This window comes from Colossoma macropomum, unplaced genomic scaffold (assembly GCF_904425465.1).
Source record: "Colossoma macropomum unplaced genomic scaffold, Colossoma_macropomum, whole genome shotgun sequence".
NCBI lineage: Eukaryota > Metazoa > Chordata > Actinopteri > Characiformes > Serrasalmidae > Colossoma > Colossoma macropomum.
In genome coordinates, this window is record NW_023495192.1 from 77,861 (window position 1) to 95,529 (window position 17,669).

The 17,669-nt window shown below is 37.4% G+C and overlaps 1 non-coding gene and 1 gene segment (V, D, J or C); both read left to right on the forward strand.

Annotated features, from left to right (window-relative positions):
* Positions 1-6,618: 6,618 nt before the first annotated feature.
* Positions 6,619-6,690, forward strand: trnaq-cug. Its single transcript has one exon. It is a non-coding gene; the product is annotated as a tRNA-Gln (tRNA).
* A 3,732-nt stretch (positions 6,691-10,422) lies between these two features.
* On the forward strand, positions 10,423-11,410 carry LOC118801118. The segment is given in 2 exon segments: positions 10,423-10,542; positions 10,671-11,410. Coding segments are annotated over 2 exon segments (558 nt in total).
* The last annotated feature ends 6,259 nt before the right edge of the window (positions 11,411-17,669 follow it).

Below are 17,669 nucleotides of genomic sequence, written 5' to 3' on the forward strand. Positions count from 1 at the left end.
TAAACTTTATATATAAAATAAAATCTATAAAATAAAGTCTTATTTTATAAAAATATTTACTTAGTATCTTCAAATAATGACCGATATTCTTGAAACACTGACTTATTTACTCAAAATAATGACTCTTTTTTCTCCAAACAGTGATGTATTTTCTTTAAAATAAATAAATAATTAAATTTAATAAGGAAAAAAAGGGCTCTTTTTCTCCTCCTCCACCTCTCCTACCTGGTGGGAATGGGTTTCCATAATAAGAAGAACACATACAATGAAAGGAGCTATTTTTTCTTACCTGCCATAAACATCTGACGCTTCACATTATACCTCCCTGCAGTGCTGCTATTTGGTTTGCAGTCCCTGCACTGTGGTACTGATAACTTTAGTCCTTTAGTCCATTTGTTACTGCACACATGCATGTTTATTCATATTTAATAACTGAAACAGCACATATTTATTTTTGTTTATTTATTTTTCTGCTGTTTTTCACTTATTCTAATGGTGTGTTCTGTGTTGTGCAGCTGTGAAGTAAAAAAGCACCGAAAGTGTTTTAATTTGTTCTTGACATATTGTGAATATGATAAAAAGAATAAAAATAAAAAAAAAACTTTGACTTCAGTCATCTGATTCCCTTCCAGACTGTAGCTTAGAAAGTAGACAGAATAGTAGTGAAACTTTTCAAATTTAACAAGCAATCTCTGCTCCACGAACCATAACAATACTGCCCCCAAGTGTATGACCTCCAGCCTTGTTCCTCCAGTTTGAATAAAGACCCCATTGATGTCCTGGTTATCTCCTGTGTTGCACATTTTCTCTCTTGTATATTATCTTTTCCCGGCCTGTGACTACTGGAAGAAGTCTTGTTTATGTTACAGTTTATACTTGTTACAGTTGATGAACTGTGTGTTTAGTCTGTATCAGTGGTCCACAAACTGTGGGACGTGTATCCCCAGGGGTACATTGACGTTAATCTTCATTTAGTTTCATTTAATCAGCCAGCCACACATTTGAATTGGATGGAACTGAATTTCGCAGTAAAGTGTTGCAAAGACATGAACCATTTCGCAAATTTTCTGTATAAACTGTACTGCACTCTCTTCCAAAAAGAGCCAGATGATCCAAGCAGTTAAAAGGACAGGAAGGGTGACTGATGTCAGATGGGTGGCATTACTGATTGGAAAAGGCTTTAGTTTGACTTTCATTTCTGTCAGAAAAGAAGATTATTAAGCTAACTACGTTAGCTAGGTTACCTAATTAAGCTATCAAGACAGAAAGAGATAGGCTGTTGTTTTTAATCCCATTTTCATTGTGTTTCATAACACAAACACTGGGTGCATTAATTTAAAGTGAGCATTAGTTGAATTAATTCAGAGTAGGCATTGGTTGGACTTTGCAGAGCAGGCACTTGTTGGATTTACTCAGAGTGGGTAGTGGGTGGATTCATTCAGAGCAGGCACTGATTTGATTTATTTATTCGGTCTCTCTTAATACAGATCATTAGAGCGCCATCAGGTGGCCTCTTAAACTTTGAATGGCAGCATTTGTACATATGTTTTAGATGATGATGGAGAATCTTGTTTTGTCTCCTATTCTAACACAAATTATTGCATTCAGGACATTCTGGTATTTTTCATACATCCATATGGATAATATAAGCTCACATCATTACAAAGTTATAAATAAGAGTTTCATTCTAAAATGCTGTATATCTTATATAACAAGTCTGTATAATGAAAAACTATTACAATAATAAAGCATTGATATTTCTTGTATGTGTCAAGCCCACTCCTAACAACATGTATCGTGGGGAAAAAAAGAAATCTTGAAACTGCTTTTTAATTTGAAAATTTTGAAAGAAAATTACTCCGTTAAAAATGACATTTTCTGTCATTACATATAAACACAATAGCTTTTGTTTTTGAGCTTAATCAGGCAAAAAAACAAAAAGGTGCTGTCAATACACCAACAGGGGGAGACATATCAATATATATCACAGTTCCTGCCTTAGAAATGCTGCTCCATCCTTAAAGCAAACAAACAAAAAAATGTGTCCCAGTAAAGACTAACCCTAAAGGCAGACAGACAGAGAGCAGCTTGCATGGTTTGCTGTTGATGGGTTTTGCATGATGAACTGCTTTACCAGGACACATTTTCTCAGGACTCTGTTAATACTTCTTGCATGTTGTTTAGGTAATGTATAATCTCCATTAATACAGTACTGCTTTACTGTTCATGTCAGATACTGCTGTTTTGGAAACACAAACATATTTCAATATTTTCACAGAATGTCGAGGAAAGGACACAGTTTTCCAGCCAAGAAGACAGCAGTGGGCATCTGAAAGAGAAACAATAACTTTAGATTGTGAATACAACACCACAAGCTTAACTCCAACTCTGCTGTGGTACCAACAGAAAGATCATCACTCTCCAAAATATGTTTTGCTGACAAATTCATATGGAACTGGAAATACAGCAGCAGAGTTCAGAGAGAGATTTCAATCTAAACTCAACTCCAGCACAAGAACAGCTCCACTGATGATCCAGAAGCTGAGTGTGAGTGACTCTGCTGTGTATTACTGCGCTCTGCAGCCCACTGTGACTACATAACACTCACAACTCCAACAAAAACCTACTCAGCTCAGCTCACACTGATGATAAGAGATGCATATAACATTTACAGCAGCAGTGTGTGTGGAACTCTCCAACAGAGAATAAATTATTATTCATGTTGATGGCATCAGATATTGATTTGAATATGTTCTTCTTAGGACATGTAATCTAAATCATATAATAAAAGGTCAATTACATATTGAAACATTTCCTGATGTAATGATTACAGATAAACACCATAAAATGAAGGACACAGATACAAGAGTGTTTATCACTATTTTGTAATTCCTCCTTGAACTTCTAGAATTCATAGTCACATTAATTTTTGTCATACTTTCATAATGTCTACTAAGTCATCTAAAGAAGCAGCTTCACATGCATTCTTCATTGCTGTCCACACACCATTCAAAGTGCTTGGATTTCCCAGTGGTAAGAAACCACCACAGGACCATTGGTACCAGATATGCAATATGGTGAAGAATTACCAGAACAGCAGTGACTCTGACATGGTATAGCAGTGTGTATGGTGTTAGTACGAGTGCATCATGCACAGCGTGTTTCTGGGTTTTTTACTCTCGTCTATGTCACTGCTTGAGGGTGACGTGAAGTTGAGAGTGGTCGATCTTCCAAAACAACCAGCCAAGAATGGTTATGTGGCCAAAAATTTAACACTGATGAAGGACTAGAGGATGTCTAAACAGATCTAAGTCTACAGTCTCTAACTGCATGTGGAGCTACAATGGAACAGTTTGTGTATTTGACACTCTGATCAAGTCAGTGTAACTGCTGTGATGACATTAGTCCACCACCCAAATAATATCTGGTTAAAAATGAATGGGGTAAAGGTTGGACCATGGCCGACTACAATCTATAATTATACATCTAGAGGTTCTATAAGGGGCAGAAATATCTAACAAGCTAGATACTCAGTGTTTGGGCATCTAAGAAATTAATTCTTATGCTAATGTATGTTTTTAAACATTTCATGCTTGTACAGAGGAGACAAACAGGTTGCCTTTTGGTAAAATGCCTCTCATATTATTTTGCTTAATGCAGCAGGAGTTGACTATAGTAAACAAAAGCAAAAACAAACCAGCAAAACTCTGAAAACCTGAAAAATTAATATCACTCACTTTACATTACTGGAAGTCTTACATAATATCACATTTCATGGTTTAATGAAGCTTTTTAATGAGGAAATGTATAGTAAATAATGGCATTTCATCTACTAGACAACAATAATTGTCATATTACCCACAAGTCATATTCCATTATTCACAGAAGCCTCCCATCTGATTCTGCGCCACACTTGTGACCTTGACCTAAAATTGGTGTGGACACTCCTCTTGTGGGTTCTTCAATTGTGTTTAATTCAGTTGGGTTGAGATTTGGTAACAGGGAAAATAAGCTGAATTTATTTTCATGTCATGTGTGTCTCTCACACTGAACACCTGACTGGCAGTGAGGTTCAGATTTACTGCGATGTTTCAACATTGCTCTGAAAAGTAGATGAAACACACCCCATACCATTGTTACACCGCTGCTAGACTGACAGATGCATAAACTCAAGGTGTGAAATACATCTCTCGGACCCCTGAATGTTTAAAAATCGACATTCTGGGGGTCCCTGAAAATAAACTTATGTTGGTTTGCTATCTCTTTGCTCTTTGAGGAAAAGATCATTATTTAGCTGTTCCCTCTACAATCGCTGAGCTTCTGTCTTTAGTTTTCTTAAGTAACTAGAGCTGCAGTGCTGGTCTACTCAGAGTAGCGCTTTAGCAAACTGGTTCACCCAGTTGATCTTTCATAGCCTAGCAACTGTAACTATGTCCATCATACCTCTGAAAAATGAGCATCAGTGTTGCTATGGCGAGTGAGTAGTCAGCCAGCCACGCTGGAGTAGCCAGCCAACACGTGACCCCCCCAAATACCAGAGGGTATTTTGCATGCTGTATAACTTGTGAAATTTCTCCATTCTCTAGTTGGTGCCGCACGAGTGTTTTTACTGTTTTGTGCCTCCAAAATGCCCTTTTTTAAACAATGTTTAAAAGTGTTTGTAATATGGAAACATGGAACATCAGGAATATAACCACATAAAACTTTAAATTAAGATGAGGGTAAAGCTCTATGCGAAATGATCACAAGATAAAGAAATGAGGCATGACAGCAGTGTACTGTGATTGAGTGTATGAGCTGCATTATGGGTGGAGCTGTGTATCTCAGCAGAGAGCTACAATCCCATTCAGCCCTGACTCTGCTCTCAGTCACTTCACATCTCTATCAATATGCTGCTCTCTATCCTTTCTGTCCTAGCACTGCTTTGAGGTAAGCAAGCATTTATGATACTTTTTTTTAACTGTCATGAGAAAAATAGAATCTGAAAAAAGTGTTAAATTTAAGTTCTAATAGCAGATTTATTTGAATGTTGTGTGAGAGATTTCAATTTAATTTATTCAATAATTGTTCTGTTTCCAGGAGACACATCAGCACAGACAGTTGTACTACTGCAGGTGAAATTCATGTTTCAGAAGGTGATAAAGTTACTCTGTCCTGCAACTACAGTACCAGTAATACTAATGATGTTCTTCAGTGGTATCGTCAGTTTCCCAGATACAGACCAGAGTTTAATATAATATATTAATATATATATATACAATATAAACAATCGATTCTTACATGCATCGCGATGCGGATGTGAACGATTCTGAATCGATTCACAAATGTTAAAAATTGATTTTCTAAATATTTAATTTATAACGTAATGTTGATGGAACGCAAAGGCGGAACTTGGAAGTGGGTAAGCGCAGCGCCCAGACAGTCTGTGGCAGCACATGACAAAAACACTACTGGATGAGCGAGAAATCCAACCGGCCTCTGCATTAAAAGCCAGGTTAGGTCAGGAGTCACAACCCAAATGATAAGAAGAACCATTTTGTCTTTTCAACAAAAATCAAACCACCTTGGGAGCCACAACATTTAATGTCCGGTATGTGATAATGTCCTAGTATAGGCTAAACGATATAAACCAGAGCGCAGATTTACTTTGCTCTGCTTTAAGCTTTAGCCGCTTCCCTCCCCTTTTCGACAGGAAAATTCTACTCAAAAGTAGAGCAGCTTATTGTAAAATGTCTCTCAACATTCAGCTGTCTTACGAAGCTGAAGTCGCTTCTTATTCTCCAGCTTCTTGTTCGAATTTTCCCGTTCCATCTTAAATTCTGACTGAGGCACCTGAATGTAAATGCACCATTTAAGGTGGAACGGGAAAATTCGAAAGAGAAGCTGACTTCAACTTCGCAACTTTTTAGTGTTTGACAGTCTCTTGTTGCCGATTTAACTTGCCAGGAAACCAACTGCGCTGCTTATAAATGCGAATAACGCATCATTGTCATCATTGTAATGAGCAAAATTGTCCACAGGAGGGTAGACTTCATCTAGTCTTTACTGAACACTGAAGCAGTTTTGTTCAATCTTAAGTGGACATAAAGAGAAGAACAGTGTTAAACATGCTTAAAAAACGCAGACTTGGAAATCAAATACTTTTAGTTTAGCATTGCCTGGTGGTCTGAGACTTCAATTTTTTTTTTTTTTTGTCTTATGTTGTTTTTTGTAGCACAAACAATCAGGACAGACACTGTAAAGACCTTCACATTAGATTTTATCTCAGGTGAATGAGGATACAGTTTGGTTTCATAAGCAACATTAGACCTTTATGTTAAAAACATTTATTTTTCAACAGATGAAGAAAGTGGTGACCAAAGGTCGAGGAAGAGGAAATTGTTGTAAATAAATACAGCATCTCGTTAATTATTTAATAACTTCATGTTCTACTTCATGTAATGATGAACGGCTAAAATATGTGTCCAGTTTATGATGTTAAAACCTGCATTGCAAAAGTTATTATGCAAGTATTTCAGTTTCACTGATACAGAAGCTGTGTGACTCTACTGTGTCCTGAGGTCCACTGTGACTAAACCACATCCACAGCAGTACATTATATCTGTCAAATTTAATTGTGGTTCCATGGTGTAATGGTGAGCACTCTGGACTCTGAATCCAGCAATCCGAGTTTAAATCTCGGTGGGACCTTCTTGTCTTTTTGGGGGCAGTCGTGGGCTGGAGGTTAGGGAACCAGCCTTGCAACCGGAAGGTTGCTGGTTGCCGGTTCGATCCCCTGAGCCGACAGTACATCTAACCCCCAGCTGCTCCTGGGGCGCTGTGGATAGAGCTGCCCACCGCTCCGGGCAAGTGTGTTCACTGCCCCCAAGTGTGTGTCTTCACTAGTGTGTATGTGGTGTTTCACTGCATGGATGGGTTAGATTGTGGAGGTGAAATTTCCCCATTGTGGGAATAATAAGGGTCACTTAATTAATAGGTGTCAACCTCTAGAGACAGTAAACATTACATTCACAGCCTTCAAACTGTATAAATTCACTGACACCTACAAAATTTCTACCATTAAAAGTTATTAGAAACAACAGCAGCATTTTATCCATTTGAAATTACTGAAATTGGTGTCATTAAAAATATACGGTGTAAATTTTAATTTAAAACTTCTTAGTAACTACATTTCTTAGTAACTAAATTAACAACCTTGGGAACGCATTGTGAAAAACTGAGTTAGTCCAACTAAACCATTTACTCTAGAAGATGTTGAGCCAACTTAACTATTTAAGTTGGCAAAGGTGTCAAACTAACTTAATTTTTAAAGTTGTGTATCAGTTTGGCCAGTTGTTTGTCAATATTGAAGTCCATGCAAAATTTGATCAATATTTCAGTAAAAATGAAAGTTAATTCAATCCAATTTAGCTATATTCCTTACCTGTATTAAAACATAGGTGAAGTACTCATGGAGGGGCGTAATGACAGATACTGGCTCAGGGCTAGGGCCAGGAATGGAGCCCAGGTCAGGGTGAGGGCCACAAATGGGGGCAAAAGCCTAGAGTGGCAGGAGAGCCCAGCTTTATAACCTGGTCAGCAGCAACAGCCACAGGCGCTGGTTCAGTGGCTGATGGTGAGGATGTGTTTCAGTGATGGACGCTGGTGGTCTTGGTTCAGCAGTGGAGGCTGGATGAATGTTGTACTGAGAAGAGATGCAGACAGAGGAGCAAGCCCTGAAGGAGCAGCTCTGGGAGCCAGCACTGGATAGGTCAGATGAGTATAGGACTGGGCAGCTATCAGGTCAGGTTCTCACTTTTCAGTGTTCTCTGTAGTACTGGACAGTGCTGTGGGGTCAGGTGCCAGGTCAATGGTGCTTTCCAGAGCACTGGGCAGCCAAGTAAACATCCATGCCTATTTGACGGTGGCTGCGCAGGCATTCTTTGCACTGGGGGACTTCATGCTTACTGTGTCACCACTGTTCAGCAACACGGGCTGAAACTGGAGGTGAGTTTTTCCTCCACTCTTTCTTCAAATGCATAATTGGAGAAGGTCCCAAATTGGGCCAGCAATCAATCACTTTGCTTTGAAAAGCCGACACATGCAGCCCACTCCTCTAAACCCAGGTAAGAGCGAATGCTAAAAAAATCCCCACATCATGCAGCTCTCTATCAGAAGGTGGAGCTCTAGTCTTCTTTTTATAATGAGCACCTGAAAGATACATTGGCCTCCTTGAATAACTCGGTAATAAACTCAGTACTGACTCCTGCAGTCATTTTGTCTGTCTGGAGATCAGTCATGATGTTGTTCTGTGTCTTGCTGATGTTTACTCAGTTTGAAGGTGAGTTATTTAGCAGCATTTATGCTCATGACATGTTTTACTGAATTCATCCTGATACATCTCACTCCTAGTTATAAAATTTGATTTAAGAACCTCAAAGTATTTATTTTTCCTTTCTCAGTAAATACTGCTGCAGATGGAATATACTGTCACTTTCTCCTGTAACTACAGTGCAGCTACACTAGTCAGTATCCTGGATCCAGAGAAGAATTCCTCGTTTTCCTCACTGAGTACAATAACTGATCTGAACCTGCTCTTCATCTGACAGCAGGGGCAAACAGACATATTAAACGTGTGGATCTGAAGATCTCTACTACTGTAGTGTCAGACTCTGCACTGTACTACTGTGCTCTGCAGCCCACAGTTACAGAAAACTTAACTACACTCTACAAAAACTCACTTCACTCACACAAACAGTGCATTCAAAACTTTTGTAACTGGAAGAAGCTCTTACTCATGGAGTTCTTACAACTGTAGAAAGAGTCTTTTATCATACAAATAAGAAACAAAAGTTTCACAGTACTGTAAAAAACAAAGATGGATTATATGGTGGTTGGTTTTGTCAGCACTATGTCAATAAAACTGTACTGATTTACTGTTGCTGTTAAAGACATGAAAGTGCAAATGACTGTTCGAGTGTCATATGCACCAGCTTAAAGACAGGCGTAAATTAACCTTTAAAAGAGAGGAAAAACACCAGAAAAACTCTCCTTTTATTCTCACTATTCTTAAAGATCTTGACCCAAAGACATGTTACTGATGTTATTGCAAAATGAGTACAAAATCTAAAAAGAAATATTTTTAAGGCCCAAAGAAAAGTTTCTTCACAAATGTAAAAATCTTACTCCAGTTGTCACCTCATGTTACACCTACAGCTCTACTACTTCATGTTTCTTAAAGAGTTATTTTACAATAATTACATATGATTATTTTGGGTGCCATTCAAATAATTAAATTTATTTTGCACTCAGAACAGCCTGAATGTATCAGGACTCAATAAGGTGTTGAAGGGTCTCAGTATATCTTCAGTGCTTGTGTTCAGTTCAGTTCGATTTAGATCAGGTGACTGACATATGTATTATTGAAAAGATCCAAGGCATTTAAAAAGGAGTGTCTTTACTGAATACTGAAGGGTTGCACACACTGTAGGGCATAACTTGAATGTATAGTTATTATTACTGTAGCTGACGATGCATACATCAAAAACGAAGGACACAGACACAAGAGAATTCATAAAGTCAAAATATCAGTAACATATCATGGTTTAATGAAGATTATTTAAATGGAAAATGTATAGTATTAAACCCATTTCATGTATTAGACAAAAATGTCCCACTCATCTGATAATGTGCCACACTAAATTTAGTTCAACTAGATTAAGATTTGGTTACTGGGAAAACAAGTTAAATTCACTGTTGTGTCATATAGACAATGCTGGATTTCACACATTGAACTCCTGATTGGCAGTGAGGTTCAGATAATACTGTGATGTACCAAAATTTCTCTGAAAAGCCATGAAAAAACACCACATACCATCGTAACACCACTACCAGACTGATAGAAGCATAAACTTGTGGATGTTCTAATTAGTGTTACATGAACATATGTACTACATTTTGGCCACAGACGTCCCCTCTTTAACGGCTGAAATTACAATCCATGTTCACAATCCATGTTCTCACGAACACAAATCAAACATTAACAGATGAATCAGTGATGAAGAACATCAGGAGACAACAGTCCAAAGAAAGGGGAAACAGACCAGAACACACACATACACACACACGTTTTCTAAGCCGCTTATCCCCCCAGGTTGCAGGGCGTGCTTGAGTCCATCCCAGTGCTCATTGGCCAGAAGGCAGGCAACACCTTGGACAGGTCACCAGTCCATCACAGCAGACCAGAATATCTAAATAAATAAACAGGAAAAATTCTAAACAATGTTTTTTTATATATATGATATGGAAGCATGGAGATGTATTCACATAAAACCTCAAAATTAAGATAAGGGGAAAATCTCTATGCTAAATGATTAGAAGATAAAGAAATGAGGCATGACAGCAGTGTATTGTGATTGAGCATATGAGCTGCATTATGGGTGGAGCTGTGTATCTCAGCAGAGAGCTACACTAATCCCATTCAGCTCTGACTCTGCTCTCAGTCACTTCACATCTCTATCAACATGCTGCTCTCTATCCTTTCTCTCCTAGCACTGCTTTTAGGTAAGAGAACATTTATGACACTTGTTTTTTTGTCATGAGAAAAATAGAAGTTTAATTCTATAGCAGATTAATTTGAATGTTGTTTGAGAGATTCCAATTTAATTCCTTCAATATTGTTCTGTTTCCAGGAGACACATCAGCACAGACAGTTGTGCCACTTGCAGGTCAAATTCATGTTTCAGAGGGTGATAATGTTACTCTCTCCTGCAACTACAGTAACCAGTATGGTGGTGATGTTCTCCAGTGGTATCGTCAGTTTCCCAGATCCAGACCAGAGTTTCTCCTGTACATTAACCTGCAAGGGTCTAAGAGTGATCCTCCTCCTCGAATGTCTGTTGAACTTTATCAAGACAACAAGCGTGTGAATCTGGAGATCTCAACTACAGAAGTATCAGACTCTGCACTCTACTACTGTGCCTTGAGGCCCACAGTGACAGGAAACCCAGCTACACAGTACAAAAACCTCTTGGAATGTAACTCTGCACTTGATCATGTATTTTTGTTTCTGTACAATGTTGTACACACTCTTCCACCATGTCTGATATCAGCATTGTTCCATGATCATGTTGAAAATGGTGATTTAAAAACAAATGGACAAAAAAGAGAATCTCTGACCCTGTTAGAAGTAATTAATGACCTGCATTAGTTGTGACTCATACCTGCATGAAGTCACTTTTGTTTTGTCTCAGATAGCACTAAGATAAATATTACAAAAGTTCTGCTAAATGTTGGACCCATAATGACTGAATGCAGATCAGACTTCTGCTTAAAGCTACACTAAGCAAGCTTTGAGATTTGTACAATTCTCTCATGGAAATGTGCATCTAAACACAATCCAGAAGAACATTACAAAGTGTCAGCTGAACTTCAGAACCCACCATCCTGCCCACCCAAAGAGAGTGAGGCCATTTGGGATCTCTTAGACTCCTGGCCACAGACAGCTGTAGTATCACCAGGGATCAAACTCATGATGTTCTAATGATGGCCAACATTTACACGGTTGCACCACAGAACAGATGACACACTTTTTTCTCCTGACTCAGTAAAGCTACTTCTTTCAGTTTTAACAAAACAAATACACTGTGCAGCTTAAAATGATGAGGTTAAGACAGAAATTCAACAGAAAACAGACAGAAACATAGAAGGATTAACACCTCTTAGATATCTGGCTTATTTCAAAAGCAGAGTTTTAGTTAGTGTCTTTTAGTGTTTTTGGTAAATATACAATTTATTTATATCATGAATATTATTTTTACCATGAAAATACATGACATACCATCATCCCATCATCAACAGACTGATAGATTCAACAACTCATGTAGGATTTTGTAGTAGTAATAATAGTAGTAGTAGTTGTAATAATAATAATAATAATAATAATAATAATAATGACAGCAGTGTATTGTGACTGAGTGTATGAGCTGCATTATGGGTGGAGCTGTGTATCTCAGCAGAGAGCTACACTAATCCCATTCAGCTCTGACTCTGCTCTCAGTCACTTCACATCTCTATCAACATGCTGCTCTCTATCCTTTCTCTCCTAGCGCTGTTGTCAGGTAAGAGAATGTTAATGACTTTTGTTCATTTCCTAACTGTTGCAAAAAAATGTGCAATAAATAAATAAATATATTATATATTTTTCTCTTTAATAATCTGTTTCCAGGAGACACATCAGCACAGACAATTGCACCACTTGTAGGAGAAATGCATGTTTCAGAGGGTCATAATGTTACTCTCTCCTGTAACTACAGTACCAGCACTAATGATGCTCTTCAGTGGTATCGTCAATTTCCCAGATCCAGACCAGAGTTTCTCCTGTACATTTACTCACATGGGGCTTTGAGTGATCCTCTTCCTCCTCGTATGTCTGCTGAAGTTAAAGACAAAAAGCATGTGGATCTGTTGATCTCCTCTGCTGCTGTATCAGACTCTGCACTCTACTACTGTGCCCTGAAGCCCACAGTGACAGGAAACCCAGCTACACTGTACAAAAACTCTCAGCAAAATAACAATGACTCATTATTTTTAATGAACCTCAGAGGCTGAACAATGAAAGTTCAGAATGATAATGTTTATTAATATTTTATAATACTATCTTATTAATGTTTTTCATGGTGAAATTATGCAGAAACGGCAGATTTCTACAAAACTTGAAACATACACCTTGCAAGGAAACATGAATCAATAGTGATATCTTTTCTGAAAATCAATAGTATCACCAGGTTCCATATCACATCAAATAATCTTATTTTCATTTCAAACTACAGGTCCATTAATATTTTGTACATAATTCTTATAGTCTACATATTCCATTTATATTTGAACCATATTTAGGAAATCAATGTCTGTGTAGGCTCAGGGTGAAATAATGCTGCATTGACACACAGACATGTAATGAGGGAAATTGTCCACAGGAGGGTGGACTTCATCTACATTTAAAACCCTTTTGTTCAGTCTTAAAGAGAACTAGAAATAAAGAGAAGAACTGTTTCAAACATGTTTAAGATGTTATAGCAGCCTTTAAGCTAAATAATACTTCAGTTTAGTCACTGCACCACTGCACTGCCTGCCGTTCTGTGGCTTCTGTTTATCCTTTTAGGTGAAGCACTATTAACACAAATGCTGTAAAGATTATGTATTGTTTTTCAGTAAAGAGGTCAAGTGACATGAAATCAGTGTTATAGAGGGTTTGTTTTTTGCTTTGGCACATATTCTGCATGTCAGTACGGAAAAGTAATATGCATTGCATTTCACATTGAATTTCAATTTGGCATGAATTCCTCTCCATAACAGGGCTGATGCTGAATCTCAGTATATGTTTGTGGTTGATGTAGCAGTCGGGAAGGTGATATAGGAGGGGGCACGATTGGTAAGGAGGAAAATGTGGAGGAAGATGTGGACTTTGTGGAGGAGCACCTTGTGCTGTAACTGCCTGATCCATATTGCCAAATAGCTTTACCTCATGCTCGTGTTGGGATTTTTGCATCTGCAGATGTATCTGGAAATCATTAGACATTTTGGTAGCTATCATCTTTGTGAAAGCTTCAACAGCTGAATCAAATTATGACTTTTTTTTTCTCCTCTTTGTCCCCATACTGCTATCTGATAAAAATACAGACAACAGTTTAACAGGCTTCATAGTACAAAACACAGCTAAATTAGTTTTGTACTCATATACATGTGGAAATGTAAATGTATTCCTTTTATAGTTTTGGACATAAAAACAATTTGTGAATGTGTTAACAGGTAATGAACTACCATTCTCTAGTCATGACCCACAGGACCAATGCCAAACTTTTAATGTTTTTTCCATGATACGGTACAGTTACAATCTAAATCCAGAACTACCCACACCATGCTCCAAGCAAGGGAAACTAAAATTAGCCTAAGGCTGCTAGCCTCAGTGTACTTCTGCAACATTAAAAACAGTCTGTGCAGCGCTTCATTACACCATTAAACACACGGCCATCAATAACCTCACACTTAAAGCAATTTGGCTAAATGATGAAAGATTATAGGTAACAAAATTTAGATGGTTAATAAGACAGAAGCTTCTGTGCAAACATGCACGTGTGGGCTGTGAGCTGTGTGGGTTCAGCCTAGCTAATAGCTAAGTCTGTATTGGTCCACATTACTGAACCCACAGTGGGCCCCAAGGGGTTTCTGTTTGGGCAGTACACCACTGGACTACTCCACAGATAACCTGACACAGTCTCAAGTTCTTATGAAAAGTTGTCAGTCTCTCTTCCATTTAGGTATACAGACATTATTTTACCTTTATGACATTAGGGTGTCAACTTGTCCTCAATGTTGGTATATTAGTCATTTGAAAGTTGATATGCCATTCATTCTAAGTATATCCTGATTATTGGTGTATCAGTATAATTTCCATGTAAAACACATGTAAATGAAATAATGAAATAGCATTTAAAATTGGTTAATAAAAAGAAAAAGGTATGATCCCAGATTTAAAACGTATTAATAATATTTGATCTCAAATCAAACATAAACTCTCTATGTAGAAAAGCTTAGGTACAAAAACACTTAATATTGGAAGAGCTGAACTCATATGATATTGTTGTTTTTAATAATAATAATAAAGAATATGATAATAGTAGTAACAACAACACTTTATTAATGAGCTAAAAATGATTGGTTTAATAAAATTTGAATAATATTATAGTATCACTATAATTATTTAAAAGAGCATTTATTAGGATTAAGTCTAGTCTTGGTTCTTGTAACAAGAACAGACTTGAATGTACATTACATTTGTATAATGAAAATTAGGTCTGCATACAGAATACAACAATATTAGAATAAGTTTGTCTATTATTGCATTTTCATTTACCTTCCCACACTCAGGTTTGGGTGCACCACTATCATTCAAGTGTTAGTGCATGGCAAATAGTCATGACTGCTGGATGTCATATTAATATAAAATACTTAAGTTGTTGGGTGAAAATGAAACAATAGTTGGACTTTTGTGTGTGTCTGCCATTATAGAACATAAACTAATGAACGAATTATTAGTGTATGCAAAGCCCCTTAAGACCTTGTAAAAAGGAATAATAAATAAACCAATATTGAAAACAACTGAAATCAATGATTGAGGCATTAATGTCAGACTTTTGGTTTTTGTCACATGCACATTTGTTTTCGCATTTTTTTTTATTAATTTTATTATTGATTATTTTTTATATACAGACCCAGTTCCCCTAAATGTTTGTGAGTGTGTGTGTATGTTTGGAAGTTTCTGGAAATTGGACATTCTTCTTCTGCCTCACATGCAAATAAAATCTTGGTGAGCCGTATCTGTGGATGCTTCAATCTTTTGGATCCTGACAGATTGTTAATGGCTCAGCTGTAGCCAAACCCACACAAATCCACCCAGCCCCATTTAAAAGGCATTAAGTGTGGGTTGCCCACATATAACGTGAAACAGTGGGCACATGTGGGCCTCAATTTTGAAGAGCCATCCCAGCAATGGGCTAAACATGTGATCTATAAATGTGGCCCACCACAGGCTACCCATTGTAGAGCCCCAGTCAATCATAAAACAAGGGCACGTTTTTAAAACATGTCGTCAGTCCACCATAAGGCCCAATATGAGGGCTTAGTGTGGGCTTCCAGCATTTGGCCCTGCATGTGCCACAAGAGGGCTTAGTGTTCCCAACCACCTAGCCCATTTGTTAAATGGGATTGAACCACTCTGGTGCTACTAAGACTTTTTGATACTACTGGCTCCTAACCCTTTCATACATTAGTGTATGTAACTCAGACACTAACTCTTTGTTGCAAACATTGAAATGCTTGTAGACTTACCAGTGTCATGAGTGACATGGTAAAATCTGCACATTTACATTGCATTACATTGTAACATTAGTTCTCTTCCCAATTACAGACAAAGACAACGCTGTAACCTCAGAATATAACATTTATTAAACCACAGCATTTACATTTAACAAGCTCAACTTTTGTTTCTTACTTTGACTGAGTGAAATATTTTGAAATGAAAATAAAATAACAATAAACAGTTAAAAAAAAACAAAATAAAACAAACAAATTAGATGACCTTAATATCAGGAGCACTAATAGAACAATTTTAAAAGTAATCAATTCAACATTTTGGATTTTTTTCTGTTTAAATATTTAAATGAAAAAAATGAACTCAATTTTAAAATTGTTCATTACAGATATGATCAACATATATTTCATATTCCATTTGTAAACAGTTCAAATAAATCAGCAATTTCTAAAGACTTACATTTTAATATAACCTTTTTTACTGTATTTTAAATGTGAAAATGAACTAAATCTTAAAATGTCAATTTTCCTGAAAGATGTGAACATCAGAAATCAGAAAATAAAGGAATCAGAAAAGGATCTGGAGATGCCTTTGATGTCATCAGCCAGTGATGTAGCGAAGCCAATGGCAGGGGACACAGCGAAAAGTTGAGGGCAGGGGATACAATGATACTCCTATTGCAGTCTTCTGGATTTCTCTCACAGCAGCCTCTGAGACAGTGTTGAAGGGGATGCAAAATTGTTCTGACACTGCCTCAGAGTGACATATGGATCTTTGGACCTTGCACTTCTTCTGGGAGCTGATGTCTTTTGTCTGGAAATAGATAAGAACGTAGATCTTAGATAAATAAGTCCCTCTCACAGGGAAGACTGCAAGAAGAAACAAGTAAGAAACAAGTTTCAAAGCTCATGTGGTATGGCATACTTACATGAAGAACCACTCCGGTTCATATTGGGCAGGAGGTCTATTTTCCCCCAGACTCTTTGTCCACTCCGTCTGGAAATATTCCAGTAGTCTTCTATATTGCTCCCCTGATGAATTAAAAAAAATAAATAAATAAAAAAATAATGGGTGAATGACCACATGAGAGACCTTACTTGATTTCCAGGAATGTGAACATCCACCCATGTTGCTCAAATATCAAGCAGATTTGGAATTCAATGCAAAACTGCATGATTTCTTTTTGAGCATTGCTGTAAAAGATCTCATTAGCCAGAGCACGATCACTGAGGTGTAAGCAAAATAATATGGCTCGAAAAACCACCCTAAGTCCACTTTAAAACCTGCTGTTAGATCTTTTTAGGGTTCATATTGCAAGAAAGTGTTAAACACACAAAAAATTAAAAAGTTATATTTCCTGTTATTGAAGCATGTTAGCAGATTCCCCAGTAACAATGAGAAACCTGTGAATCTGGTTGATTGCAGTTACCCCATTTTCCTTTTTTGGGAGGGTGGATTTCCCCCACAAGAATTTCCAAATAGTCAGTCAGCTTCCGCTCTGTAAAATATACTGTAAGTATATCAACGTATATAATAAATGAAGTGTATTCAAGAAAAATGTATATTACACAAAATAATTTTATATACTGTATTAGGGGGACTCAGTTAAAGAGCTGTGGGGGCTGAACCTCTTTCACAGCTTTGCCTGGAAGTCCGGGGAAAGGGCACTCAACTCCTGGCTTCTGGCCCCAGCTGCATTTGGAGGACAGTTATTTCATCTTCCAGCTCAGCAATTGTTTTCTTTTTATGCTCCCAGACAGGACAGTCAGTTTTGATGGAGGTTGGCTCAGGCAGATTCTGTTCAGGTTTTTTGAGACAA